General features: G+C 40.1%; 1 protein-coding gene across 4 annotated transcripts in view; it reads left to right on the top strand.

Moving 5' to 3' along the window:
- The window catches only part of PPP3CA (protein phosphatase 3 catalytic subunit alpha), a 395516-nt gene that overhangs the window by 319819 nt on the left and 60941 nt on the right, over positions 1-14756 (top strand). For all 4 annotated transcript variants that reach the window (XM_089680545.1, XM_089680547.1, XM_089680546.1 and 1 more), the window contains exons 7-8: positions 3623-3700; positions 7444-7538. In XM_089680545.1, the coding sequence (XP_089536671.1) occupies positions 3623-3700; positions 7444-7538 (173 nt within the window). The remainder of the gene's footprint in view (positions 1-3622; positions 3701-7443; positions 7539-14756) is intronic.

The following is a 14756-nucleotide window of genomic DNA, read 5'->3' on the forward strand; positions in this document are numbered from 1 at the left end:
CCACAGGGGCACTCTGATATGCAGCTAGAGTTTTTTTGGACAGCAGCTGTGTCTGCTCACTTCTGTTTACTGTGCCCATAGAATTTTAGTATTAGTGAGGCTGCTTACCACAGACCTGTGCCAGTGATAGAGTGTGGGAGGCAGGAGCTGTCAGAAACTGAGTGCTATTTGTATTTTTCCCAGTATCTGGAGATCTTTAAATGCTATACAGGAAAAGCCTTCCAGCATGGAGGCACCTGAAAGTGCCTGCTATACAAAGGAAAACAGATTTCTTTTAGGTACACTTGGGGATAGAGAAAGATGGAAGGAAGATATACATTTTAACTGATCCTTGCTGTAGATTATTTAATTTTAACCTTAATTTCTTTATCGTCCTTTGAAGGACATGGCATTTTACATTTATGTACTGAGGGCTTAAGTGCCACCTGTTGGACACTAGGCACAAAACAATGAAAGCCAGCCCCTAAGGGCTATAACCTCTTCTCTAACCATTCTGCCCAGTTTGGCAAAGAGTTTGGATGTGTTAACTTCAGCTCTGCTGTTTCCAATCTTCACTGAGATTTTTCTACATTCAAAAGACTCTCCCTATCACAGCTGATGTTACTTTTCTTAAAAAGGGACACATTCACATGTGTGCTTTTTCTCTTTTTCCTGCCTTTCTAGATTATAAATGATACTTCCTTTCTGCTCTTCGAAGCATGAGGCCTCCCTTAGATTGATGATGCAGCTGTCCTTCTGAACCTCATCTCGCTGTCAACAGTAATACTCATACCACAGCTAGAATGCTTCTGCCTCCATCTGAGTTCTTGTGCTTGTACCAACACCTACTCTGCATTTATAAGTACCCCTTGGGTGTGGCTCATATGAGTTCTAATGCCCCCTAAACTTTGCAGAGGTGTAATTGTAGACTTAAATGGGGTTGAGGTGCTCCTAAAGATGTTTGCCTAAACTAAGCCCTGCACCTCTAAAGACTTGGCTAGCTGTGTGCAATTTTACTGTAGCTCTGAGTGTCCCCTGTTCACTCTGAACTTCTGTTCTTTGATATTTAAGATGCTTGCCTTGGTTGAGGATCTTCCTGAGGTGCCTGTTGCCAACTATGTCACAACAGAGGCTACTTCTTCTGTCATGGAGGATTTCATGCAAAAACTTAACCAGCTTCTACAGTTGTCAGTTTTGTGGCCTGCGCACCTATCCCCCACTTCTGTAGATGTTGATAGCCCAATGGCTTTGGCTACAGCAACAGGCCTCTTTGTGGTATGACCATATAAGGTTGAAAGTTGTTCTCCCCAAGATGACCTCATCATGACGCTTAGTCAAACCATAGCTCATCTCATCTTTCGGGACACCCTTCATTTGAAGGACTGTTTGGTTACCACGGCAAGATGTACAGGGAATACCACTGCACTGCCCCAAACCTTCCTGCAGCATATCTGCAAGCACATTTAATGAGTTCATCTGCTAGGAATGGGAACACCTTCCACTCTCTTCAACCCCCCCTGCGATCCCCCTCGGCTTGGATTTTCCTGATTTGAGTGGCCCTTGGCAGACCGAGAGGGTTACCTCCCCCATCCAGTGAATCTACTGTATGTGTGCTTTTGCCATTTCTTCACCCTCCAGCAGTCCCTTAGGTACTGGTTGAACTGTTACTCCCAGATGGGTTACCAACCTGTACAGAACCATCCTATTTGGCATAAATCTCTGCCCCCATCCCAGACACACTCTCATGTTGGACCTTGTCCTAGACTTTTGGTCCTTCTAGACAAACCCCGGTATTGTCTTTATTTTCCAATTAAATCTTCTCCATGCTGGCACTGCTGTCACCAGTGATGATGGTGAACTTCATGCTTCAGACAATTATTGCTTCTGTCACCTTGATCTTTGTGTTTTGGTTGTTCTGGCAACTGGGTTCCAGTGTTTATAACTTCACTGTCTTGCTTAGTCTTATGTTCGTTACTCTTCCTGCTTGCACTCCCCTGTTCCTTGTGGCTTTGGGAATACCGTGTAAACAAAGCAGGCTTAGACCTGACAGCCCTGCCTGCTATGCCTGATTGATGGCATCATCTTATAATGCTTATGTTTATGTAGATTTCCTTGGCCTACAAGCTGTCAGTATCAATATTCAGGATTCTAGCCCTTTCTAGGATTCTGGATCCCTTGCAAGAACATTATGATCTAATTTTCCATGGACATAGATGGTACACCTCAGTCATTCTTCCACTGCTTTGCACTCCAGGTCCTTGCAGTCTGATCCACAAACACATCCCACACAGCAGCTCATCTGTTATCTCCTTGCCTTGTTGGTTAATTGCCACTCAGTATCATCACAAGCATGCAGGACAAGATAAAAAGAGGGCTCTCATAGTGCAGCATTAGAAGACTTCATTCTAAAATCAATCAAAGTGCAACATATCCTTCACCAGTATGAAAAGTAAAAAACAATGAGACATAATACAGCTGCCCCTGCATCTCCTTGCTCCCCCCTTTTCGACAGCAAACAGGGGATCTTCTTCCCACGCTCTCTGTCACAATTTAGGAAAAACTCCTAAAGCAATTTAGGAGTCCTGTCAATGTGAAAACTACAAGTACCGATGGCCTTTGCAGCTGTCGGCTTTCAGTTCTCAATGGACTACCAGGGTGCTGTTGAGCGCTGTAGGTAGTTCATTGAGTCTTCCTGTCATTGTGTAACTGCCTGACTGTACAAGGTGCGAGCAGACAGCTTACACAGACTGTCTGCAAGAGCACTGCATAGCACCCGTGATCTGCTGATCGGGGGTTTAGTGCTTTGCAGGCGCATAGCTGCAGCCTCTCAAATAGAGGCAGACAATGCATGTATCACAGTTCACAGGATGGATGGATCTCTCTGTGCCTCAAGTACACTGCAGCCACAAACACTTCATACACAGCCACAAACACTTCTCACACAGCAACAAGATAAAAAGAGGGATCTTGTAGTGCAGCATTAGAAGACTTCATGCAATCAAAGTGCAACATTTCATCCACCAGTATGAAAAGTGAAAAATAAATATCCAAATCCTGGATCTTCAAAGCATCCGTCACCCAGAGGTTTTTGGATTTGGGCTGCGGATGGTTGCGGGTGCAGAAACATATTTCACCTCGAAATATTGTTTGGAAACATTGATAAATGGCCACATTTTATTAACTGATTCTTAATCAGTATGTGATATTTATTTATTATCTGTTGACATTCACAAACATTCTCTGGTGGAAAACCATCCAGGTCCAAGAGTATTAAATGAAAGTTACTGATTCCACAAGTGAATCTTTGTGAAAGTCACATTCTCTGCTTAAAAAATAGAACCTTGTATGTGGAAATTTCACAGTCCGGGTGGCTCATCAGGTGGACAGATGGAATAAAAATGTTTGAATCTTGTCTTGGATTTAATTGGTTATTCTTAGGGATGATGGTGATTAATGGTGATAATACTGCAAGAGACAAACCAGCATATAATGTGTTTAGCAAAAATCACTTTCTTGGTTTCAATGAAATCACATAATTGTTGGATTGATTTCACATTTTTCTAAATAACAAAACGGGTGATGTTAATTAAGATGGCATTTAGAATGCTGCATCCTAATAACTGTATTTGTTTTCTTTTAAAAGCTATCCAGCTGTCTGTGAATTCCTTCAGCACAATAACTTGTTATCTATACTTCGAGCTCATGAAGCCCAAGATGCTGGGTAAGATTTTTTTTTTTTCTTCTAGAAACTTGCCACCATATTTGGCTACAGCTTGTTTCTTTTACCTTCTGTCTCTGATCAGTAATATACTAAGGCTCCTAAATTTATTCCATTTGAACAGATTAAACAACCAAATTGCACTACTTAAAAAAATAGAAATAAAGACTATAGAATCATAAAAAGAAAAAAAAACACACACTTTATGCGATTAACCCAGCTCTAACTATCTAGAGCAGATGATATGCCCATTAACTGAATTCAAAGAAAGACTCTTACACATGCCAAAATAAAGATATGATACAGACCAAGAAGATAATTAGTGTGCGGTTTGCGAAGCAGCTTAATGTGATCTGACCTGTAGAAATCAGAAGGCCTAAAACACTAAGCAGACATAGTTTGATCAATCAAACCTTTAACACAGAAATTATATAATCAGGGGAAAAAATTGGATAATAAAAAATAATAAGATAGTAAAAGAGTTGTCAAATCATAATCAAATATAGGTGCTGTCAAAACATAGTCAAATATAATCAGTAATGACCGAAGTAGTCTAAGGCACTAGTCTGTTGCAGCTAGGTAAGGCAGAGCACTCCAGGTATATGTAAAGGCAAAAGAGAGCTGTGCAGAGGAGCTTATTGTGTAGTATTTCAGAGCAAGGATAAATTTATTAAATATTCTTGCTTTAACATACCTTCATCAGCCATCCAGAGGCTGATGAAAGGAAGGAATTCCCAGAAGCGCATCCTTGCACAACACTAGCTACCAGTGTGAAAACACTCCTATGGGAGGAACCTTGGTTGGCAGCATCAGCTTCCCTTGTGTTCACAGTGGCTCCTCCTGCCATCAGAGGCTGTCAACACTCCCCCTGGCCAGAGTTGAGCTTTACACAGAGGACTTTGACTACTTGCAAAGCTGCTCTGATTTGTGTCCTCTCTCCAGCCCCCCATGTGATTGCATTTTAACTTATCTTGTTTTAATAAAATTATCCTTATTTTGACACACTACACCATTGGCTCCTCTACATTAGTCTATTTTCCTTTTGTCCATAACATCACAAAAGGCCATTTAGAAAATCAGGAACTTTAATTTTGAGACATTTATCTTTGATTACGTCAACTCTGATCATTCTATATTGTTTAGATAATTGTTTTTCACAAATGTCTTAATTGTTGGTAACAATGCTTGTGGTATGGTAATTAGAAACAACTGTGTATTGCATGCTCTTGGCACTGTGAATCCCAAACTGGTTAGGAACTTATACAAAGTTTGGTGGGAAAAAAAGCCTAGGAGGAGAGTCTGGTCATGTGACTTGTCAGAGTTGGGGTTCCTCCAACCATGGATCTCTCTTTGCTGCATTAAACAGGGAGAGCATTGTGGGGCATTGTAGAATTCACACCACATGACTTTCACTGTAGAGTTTACAAGAAAACAGATAGCAATATCTACTCTATTGCAAAGGAGACCCTAAGCCTCACTCCCAGCCATTCAGTTGTAAAATGCTGAAGCCTCTGTGGCCAGCAGTGAATTGACAGTGGAATGGTGGAAGTATGGGGCTCAGAGATCTCTGACATAAGCAGAGACTCTTCTTTTACAAAGAATTTTATTATAGAATAGATAGGAGCAGTGAATCAGTCAAAAACAGATACATTGACCAACAGGAATAAAACATACAAGGTATTCTATGAATATTACAGAATACGTACTGATGGAGAGACATAGAAATAAACAGCATACTTAAGTACCGAGTACAGAATGAGGGGAAAAAAAAAAGGGGGAGAAAACAATAAGTTGCAAAAATGGGAAACGTTTATAGACCAATGAGAATATAAACTCTAAAGAAAAATTGTCACTTTATCAACATATAGAAAGCGGAGATGATATGAGATGGAACCTCTCTGAATAAAAATGGGCATTCCACACACAGGGCTCCCGATGGAGTCCAGCATAAGGATATAGTATTGCTGGTGCGGCACTCAAAGCAATAATCACAATCAGTACACATAGCATGAAAACAGACTAGACAAAAGGAAAGAGAGGAACGAAGAGGAAGGAGACGAAAACAAAAAGGGCTCCAGGGGGATCGCAGCAGAGAAAAAAAAAAGAAAAATAAACTGATATGTAAATTTTATATCGACAAAAGGGACTGGTTGAATCTCGATGGTTGGGCTATATCAAGCCAGGGACACCATGTCTGCAGGAATTTTGTGTGGGAGTCTAACAGTATAGCCGTCAGTTTTTCATTGACCATTATGAAGTTCATCCGGCTTTTGACAGCTTTGAAGCTGAGGAGGGGAGTCTTCCTAGCCCTTGCGATCGTCAGCTTGGTAGCCATAAACAGGTGTGATGCCAGCTGCCGTTCGGGACGAAGTAGGCCCACTAATGGTTTAAATAAAAGCTCTTCATTCGGGTTGCGCTTAATGTCTCTGTGAAACATAGTACAGAGAAGGGCATAAACTCTGATCCACAATCTGCAAACCTTAGGACAAGTCCACCAAATATGGACAATAGTACCCATTTGTTGACAGCCCCGAAAACAAGTCGGGGAATATGTAGGGATAAAACGAGCCAGACGAGCAGGTGTGTAATACCATCTATAAAGAACCTTATAAGCATTTTCTAGTATGATAACATTCCTAGAGCATTTAGATAACGCTTGGGTCATGGTCCACCAATCCTGTTGATCCAGAGTGCCCCCGAGTTCCGACTGCCAACGCTGATGATAAGAACGGACCGGGGGAGTTCTAGAAGAAGTAATAGAAGAATAGACCAGAGAAATTAAGCCCGGAGCATGGGGTCTATGTCTACAATGATTTTCAAAGGGGGACAACCAGTAGGGTCCCGAGTGCGTCTGTATTAATGTATTGATAAAGTGGCGGATTTGAAGATAGCCATAATGTTCCCACAGTGGGATATCATGAGAGGAGCGCAGAGTTTCAAAGGTGAGTATTCGAGTGGGAGATAGCATCGAATGTAGATCATGGAAGCCATGTGCTTGCCACCAAGCAAACTGTCCAGGATTATCACGACCCAGGGGGAATAATGGGTTATGTAGCAAATGTAGTAATGGTAGGTGAGCAGAGATGAGACCAGCGAAATATTTAATAGAATCCCAAAGACGGAGCGTTAGCGTCAGCGTCGGACTAAGGGATGAAGGTCGATGAGTAGAGGGAAGCCACTGCAAAGAAGAGAGTGGTATCGGGTGGGAATCCATCAAGTCTATAGTAGCCCAAACAGAGACTCTTCATACAGTGAACTGGCTTCAAATAGACATGTACTTGCAGGCATCACAATGTGCTGTATTCTCTTGATTTATACAGGTAGAGTAATGTTTTGGGGTAAAATAAATGTATATTCAATATATATATATATATATATATATATATATATATATATATATATATATATATATATATGCTCAGTCGTTGGCCAATCAAAGGCTGAGGGCAAGGAGATGACCAAGTTTTATTTATTTCAGAAGAGAGGTCAGGTCAGCAGCCTGGTTGTATTATCTGGCAGGTCTTTGTAGATGCCTGGAAATACAAATTCTTTAGAAGGTAAAACAGCTCTTATATACACACTTCAGTTGTGTTTTTATCTATATGCCTGGAATATAGATGTAACATATAAATGAGTAAAATATTTTCTTTAAAGTTAGAATATTTCATACATTTTTAGGAGAGGATCTTCTCCAGTAGATTCCTTAGATGTTAAAAATATAATTATATCTTTGTATCTTTTCACAGGTATCGTATGTATAGAAAAAGCCAAACAACAGGCTTCCCCTCCCTAATTACAATATTTTCAGCACCAAATTATCTAGATGTATACAATAATAAAGGTAAGACTTACACTTATTCTTCTGGCTCTTAATCTTGGAATGTACCAAGAAGCACATGTAAAGAAACCTGTTTTACACATCTGTAAGTGCACTGGGAATACTTTTATTTTATGCTGTGTTTGTGCAAATATGGTCAATGGCTTGTACTATTGGCCATGTAATGTTGCATTGAGCCTTCCGCTATCTTTTCATTAGGTCATTAATTGGAGACACTTAGAATGGGAATTTTAGATAAATCCTGTTAAAGCAAACCAGCCCTGTGAGAAATATGTAGGATCGTTTTCTTCGCAGTCCCAGCTCTTGGTGTATTAACTCACATGAGTGCCTTACAAAAGCCGGCAGCTTTACCTGTTAAATAGCCAAATATAAGTGTGCAGTTCCCATACTTGGAGATGTTCAAAGCATCCAGATGTAGATCATTAAGTGCCAAGTGCAACGAGACTGTAACATGGATAGATCCTCCTTGTGTAGTAAATTTGTTTAAATCAACTTCTTAAACACCATTAAGACAAGAAAGGCTAAGTTCACACTAGCGCTGTGTGAAGGCGGCAGAGAGGCGTTTGGGAAGCGTTTTTACCGCTTCCCAAACGCCTCTGCCAATTCTGCACATTACAGCACATGGTGCTGTTCTAACGGGAGCGTTTGCGTCGCGTTGCGTCGTCCGGAGGCGTTGAAGCCTCCTATTCTTGTCTATGGTGCCGCTCCGTAAACGCCCGGCCGGCGTTTGCGGTGCGGTTGCGGGGCGTTTGCGGAGTGGTAACACCACTCAAACTGCATTATAGGCGTTTGTGGGGTGTTATTAATGCTTGGCAAACACCTAGCAACCGCCGCTAAACCGCGCATGCGGCGTTTGCGGAGCGTTTGCCGAGCGTTAAAAAACGCTCCACAAACGCCGGACCAACGCTTGCCAAACGCTATAGGGGCGTTTGGCAAGCGTTGGTAAAACAGTCAAGTGTGAACGAACCCAAAGTGTTAACATCCATGTTTCTGTTGCAGCTTCCCATTTTGTTTCAAGGGTCCTTCCAAATAGTCCTTTTTGGCAAAAAAAAAAAGTATTTTTTTGCTGAGCTATAACAACTATGCCTCATAAATATATAATAGCGTGATAGCCAACAGAGTTGAAAATAACATTTATAAGGCTAATAATAATTATTACCCTTTTTTTTTTTTTTTACTAGTAAATAATATGGTTAGACTGTTAAGAGGATGTTCACAAGCTGACAGTTGCAATAGCAATAGCTTTTTTAAAATCTTGACAGTCAGCTCTGCTCTTTACTGTAAGTGATCTGTTTTTACAGACCACATTGCTGGTGGTAATGTGAGCGCAGTAGAATGGAAATATTCATAAGTGGGATACCTCTTCTAGTGACAGAAGAAAAGTTCCCTCCACTTTGGGGAGATTTCCTCTTTCTGTTGTGCTGCAGGTATAGGAAATGATGGGAAAATTTCTCAACAAGATTTAGATCCCCCCCCCCCAGAAAAAAAATATTTTGCACTGTACTGACCCCTTACTTTTGAATTTAGCACTGACTGCACAGCAAACTTAGGTACTGTATAAATCCAAGATGAGTGAACTCTTGAATACCAGGGTGACATCTGGAATTTCTCAGAAGTCCTATGTCAAACATAAAACCTTTCAGAAATGCAAAGGTGCCCTCTATCTCCTACCTTGAGTAAGGGGGGACATGGAACGTCAGTACATTTCTGGATATGAACCTGGTGCACTGGCTTTCACTCATCTTAAAAAAAATGATAGGATTTAACTAATCCTTAGTCTATCCTAAAACTGAAAAATGTTTGGCTTTAGATATACTTTAAAGAATAGAACAAGTGTTATAACTGTGAAAGGAAACGTACGTTTGCATAAGAAGTCAGACTTTTGAGAAGACACATCTCACAGACCTCCTGACATAGATCCTCTAGCTATCATTTCCCTGGCTCTACTTATCTGATATTTCCGCCTGCCTACACCCCTATCCTTTCCTACGCAATATGGAACAAATAGGATCCAAAAGGCTGCACACTTGAAGACTACATCTATTTATTGATGATCTTTATTGACAAATAGCACAGTCATACAGAGCCAACTAACAGAGTCAATGATCCAAAGTGTAAAACATGCCTGAAAGTACAGCACCAAAATACAGTGGAATAAGGGGAAATTACAAGTAAATTCTTGGAATAGTCAAACTGATCCAGAGTATTAAAGTAATATTCAGATATTCTTAAAGATAACATAATTGTCAGTAGAATGGAAAGGAGATTAGAAGAGGCCTAACCCCAAAATTGTGAGGAGCATTGAGTTACAGCCACTGGACTGGAGGAGAATCAGTCAGCTGAAGTATACAAGAGAGGGGGCTACAGAAGACCCCGCTTGTGAAAAAGGAGGGGGGCTAGAAGTGCTGAATAAAAAGGAAAACCAAGAAAAATTAGAGTAACAAAAAATAAAAAAGTCGATTAGTGGTCTTGCAGGACAGTGCACCCAGAAATATCATGATGTCAATAACTCATGGTCAAAGCAAGAGGGGTGAGCATAGGATATCCAGGGTTGCCAAACACACAGAAACTGGTCATGTGAAATAGACAGTATGGATGTTAATCTCTTATTGACCATACCATGGTTCATGTAATCTTTCACTGCCTCAAACCTGAGTGCAAGAGTTTTTCCAGGCTTTCAGTATAGTGAGCTTAGTTGCAATAAAAAGGTGCGTTTGCATTCCACTCGGAATAAAGACTCTATAGGTTTAAAAAGGAGAGCGTCACAAGATTTCCTCTTTATGTCAAAATGAAGTAATGTTCGTAATAGTGCATAAACCAGGATCCATAGCCTAGCCACCATAGGGCAGTAGCACCTGATGTGGGCCATTGTCTCTGGCTGGGAACACCCGCAGACACAATTCGATGTTGAGGAACTATACGGCCATTCAACTGGTGTGTAATACCAGCAGTATATAACCTTGTGAGTATTTTTCAGAGTGGTTACATTTCTTGAACTCTTAAAAGTAGCTTGGAGCATCATCTGCCAATCCTCTGGTACCAGCTCCACCACTTGTTAGCTTTCCCAGTGTTGCTGAAAGGAGCACATTGGGAACTTCCTGGAGTAGACAAACAGTATATCAAGGAGATTATACCCGTGGAGTGTGGACGTGACCTTCATATGCATTCGAAAGTCGTAAGGCTATAAGGTGTCAAATGAGTCCTAAGAAGCTTCTGAACACTTTATTGATCATCTTTAAAATGCCATTTACAGCAACAGTAGACACCATGGGAGCAAGGATACACAGTCAATGCCTTTCACGCTGCTAGCAGTTATTCACGAATAAGTGCTAGCAGCACGAAAAGTGTTGACTGTGTTTCCTTGCTCCCAAAATCTCCACTGTTGTTGTATATGGCATTTTTAAGATTATAAATAAAGTGGATGCAGTTTTCAAGTGTGCAGCCCTTTGGGTCCTATTGTTTTGTTCCACATGACTGGATGAGTGGTGCTTGTACCTGAATACAGAGGAGGTGAAAGGGACTGTGTGGTGGATCCACCTGGAGCAGTAGCATACACATTGGTCCTCTCCTACACAAGTTTGGGACCCCAGTGAGTCACTTACAAGACAGCCATGACCTAAAAGAACAGTGAGGAAACGCCAGACTCAGGCCAAGAAGGTGCCTCTGTGGGCCTGCACCAATGACCACTGAAGCATTCAGATAAGGCCAAAGATGCAACAACTAAGCAAGGCAAATAAGTCCACACACTGGCAAAATAATTTAATTTGCTTTATTTCATAATTTGCTTTATTTCACACTCACTTTATTACAAATATACCGGTTCTTGATTGAACTGCTCACCGACCATTCAGAGAGACTAGATGGGCATGCACTGGATGAGAATTCAATTAATAACTGTGATGCTGATATGCCCAATACCACTTACTGTACAGATTCTTTGAATACCTTTTCTTTCAAAGTATTTCTGATCTCACTAAATATTTTCAGCTCAACATTTTACCTGTGATAAGGATGTTCTGAGACAAAGCTCAAGTAAGGAATACGCCCCCCCTATCTTTACTTGTACTGACTAGTGATTAGCTAAATGATCTGGCTCCAGTTCACAGAATGGTTCACAAACCAAGCCTGAAACTTACAAGCGCTAGATGTAATGCTCGAACCCCACTAAAGTCTTATTGGAGCTGAATTTTGTAATTTTTCTTTTGGCTTTTTCAAGGCTAATTTGCAAGCTTTTGGTTACAAAAGGGCACAGGTATCTAGGCACTGCAATTAGGGACATGTACCAATAAAAAATAAAGACAAAAAATCCATTCAATGGAGAGCGAGTCTTTTTATAGTTGCTAAAAGGCAACAATAAAGACACACAATTCCTTTAAATAACATGCTTGGGAGAAGTATTAAACCTGCACACGAAGTGACACACATGTAGGATGTACTAAAGTGACATTAAAAAAAAAAAAAACTTGCAGCCCTGCCCCTTCTGGCTTTTGTTTGTAAGTTATCTGGAGTGATGTCTTTGACCACATATGATCATGATTTCAGTTATGGTGAGAGTCCAGTGGGAGAGGATTGTCTGTATGTGTTGTGGTGTTTTTGTCGTCGGGTAATCATTCGTTATGATTGATGATGGATCTAAGAATTGATGTCACCTCACCTCACCTCAGCCAATTAAAACGAGCAGCCAGAGATCCCAGAAGCTGCTTGACTGAAGATGACAGTGTCTGGTGGAGCACTCCAAGACACCGCAGCACTGGAGTTAAGTTATGAATACTTCCACTTTAAGCATGTAAAAAAAGCCCAAATAAATGAGGATCTAATCCCTACTCCTATCTTTGATCTTGTGCAGAGTACCATGACCAACAAAAGGTTTTTATCAAATTGTTACTTTGCTATTTTCAGAGTACCTTAATGGGTAACTCCAGTTTAGTGGGGAAAAAATAGCAAATAAAATAAAAAACAGTACATACAATTGCTAAACATATTGTAATTCCTTTCAATCTGCAGAGCTATAATTGTCAGTAAAATTCAATGCAATATGGCAACCTGGAGGCATTCAGTACACAGATGGTGTACAGAAATCCAACCAGAAATTTAATTTCCTGCTTGTGTGATTGGCTTACTGATTCTTCTAGATGTTTGCACTAAGATGCAAGATTTTGGGCATCCCTTGCAACAAAAATGCCATTTTTGATGAGATGCTCCCAAAGGGAAATCGGAGATCCTGCCATTTCCTCATTAGAACCCTGTGAGTGCACCAGCTGATTGGTAATAATAAATTCCCATTAAATTTGTTTTATATATGGACACAGACAAACAAACTGCTATTTCTTCAGAATACCAAAAGGTAGGAATCTGCAACAACATTTGTTAAAATTCCTGCAATGTACATTGATCACCCACAGTGGAATATTTATTTTCCAACCAAAAGTGGAGTTACTCTTTAAAACGTATAACAGTAGGGTTATGACTAAATAAGAGAGGGATGTGGAACCCACTGAAGGAGAGCAATAGAGAGGTATTTTGGACTTGGTTATACAAAGCTCGCTTCATATGACTGAATGATTGACTCAATTTTATATTTACTGAGAGCCCACTATACATCCTTGAAACTGTTTAATACTGGTAAGCTAGGCTACCACAGTGTCTGGTGAATTTTAGTTCTTAATTGTGTACTAACTGGTAATAAAATCCACACTTAAAGTTGAAATCCAGGTGATAAAACTTTTATGCAAATATATTTTCCAATAGCCTTAAAGGGTATAAACCCAGATTTTACCTTGTAAAAGTAGCAGTGACATCATCACCAAGCTGTACATACCCTATGCAGAGAACAGGGAAGAGTGTGGGGACAGAGGATTTGGTCCCACTACATTAAACTACAAGGACGGATTCAAGACCAGTCATCTTAACCAATAAGAGAGTGCAGCAGGGATTGCCCTTTATTACAGGAATTTCTTGCAAAGAGCAGCAGAGTTGTTCCATGATGAATTACTGCAAGTTTGGAAGAAATTAACAAAAGACAACAAGATTTCAGTAAGAATACACATGCCTCTTGTATGTAGACAATATTAAAGGATAAGTTCACTTTTAGTAACATATTACCTATTATATCCCTATTTAGGGTGTAACATGTTACCAAAAAGCACCTGCCTGCACCCTCCGATCCCTCCTCATGATAACAGTGGGCAGGAGAATGCTCCCTCCCCGCACGCACCCGCTGTTACAATTTAAAGACAGCACAGCCCTGCGGGGCTCCACCCACACAGTCACTTCATTCACAGTTTCTTGTGAATGAATGAACCACAAGTACCGTCTGCCATTGCAGCAGGCTTGTGGCTCTCAATGAACTGCGAGGGTGCTGTTGAGCGCTCTCGTATGTCATTGATTCTTCCTGCTATTCAGTAACTGCTCCTGCAGGAGGTACATGCGGATAGCTGACTGAGAGTCTGCAGGATCCTGGCATTGCACCTGCGATCTGCGGACATTTACAGGCTGCAGGGTAAAAAAAATAATAAATGCACTTTTTTTTTCACCTGCAGAAAGATGTGCATTTATATATATATATATATATATATATATATATATATATATATATATATATATTTTTTTTTTTTTTTTTTTTAATAAAGGTGAACTTGGCCTTTAATTTATTGTAGAATTAATATATACATAGAATCTTAAATAGTACCATGTTTGGGTTTCCAAAGTACTGCTTAGCTGTCCATTATTTATTTTGTGGAAAGATTCAGTTAATTACAGTTGAAGTAGATTTCTGACCTTTATTGTCAGCATACTGCATCTGCCTAAAAAACTGTCCTAAGTAGTTTTTTTCTTGACATTCATTAATGGGATTAACATAACCATTAGCTCAAGCATGTTTATTTAATTAAGAAATTGCACAATTTAAATGAAAACAATTCGTAAGCTGTAACACAAATTTCTTTCAGTTTTGGCACAGAACTGACATGTTGACATTTGAAGAATTTTCCTTTTGCTGTCCCTTTTTGTTCACATTTCTTTTACATTCCTGCTTTTCCAGGCTGACACAGCGAGGCCGTTAAACCCTTTCTAACCCTTAAGGAAGGGTTAGAAAATATAAAGAGTAATTTGTTTATATATTGACGTTTTGTTATTTTCCTTTGCCGTTCCAGAATAAATTCTCATATTTTAGACATTATCAACAAATATTTTCCAGTCTTTTGCAGGTGAAAAGTAGCCTTT

This window comes from Staurois parvus, unplaced genomic scaffold, assembly GCF_062004578.1.
Source record: "Staurois parvus isolate SC_StPar_1 unplaced genomic scaffold, SC_StPar_1.0 ptg000244l, whole genome shotgun sequence".
Taxonomy (NCBI): domain Eukaryota; kingdom Metazoa; phylum Chordata; class Amphibia; order Anura; family Ranidae; genus Staurois; species Staurois parvus.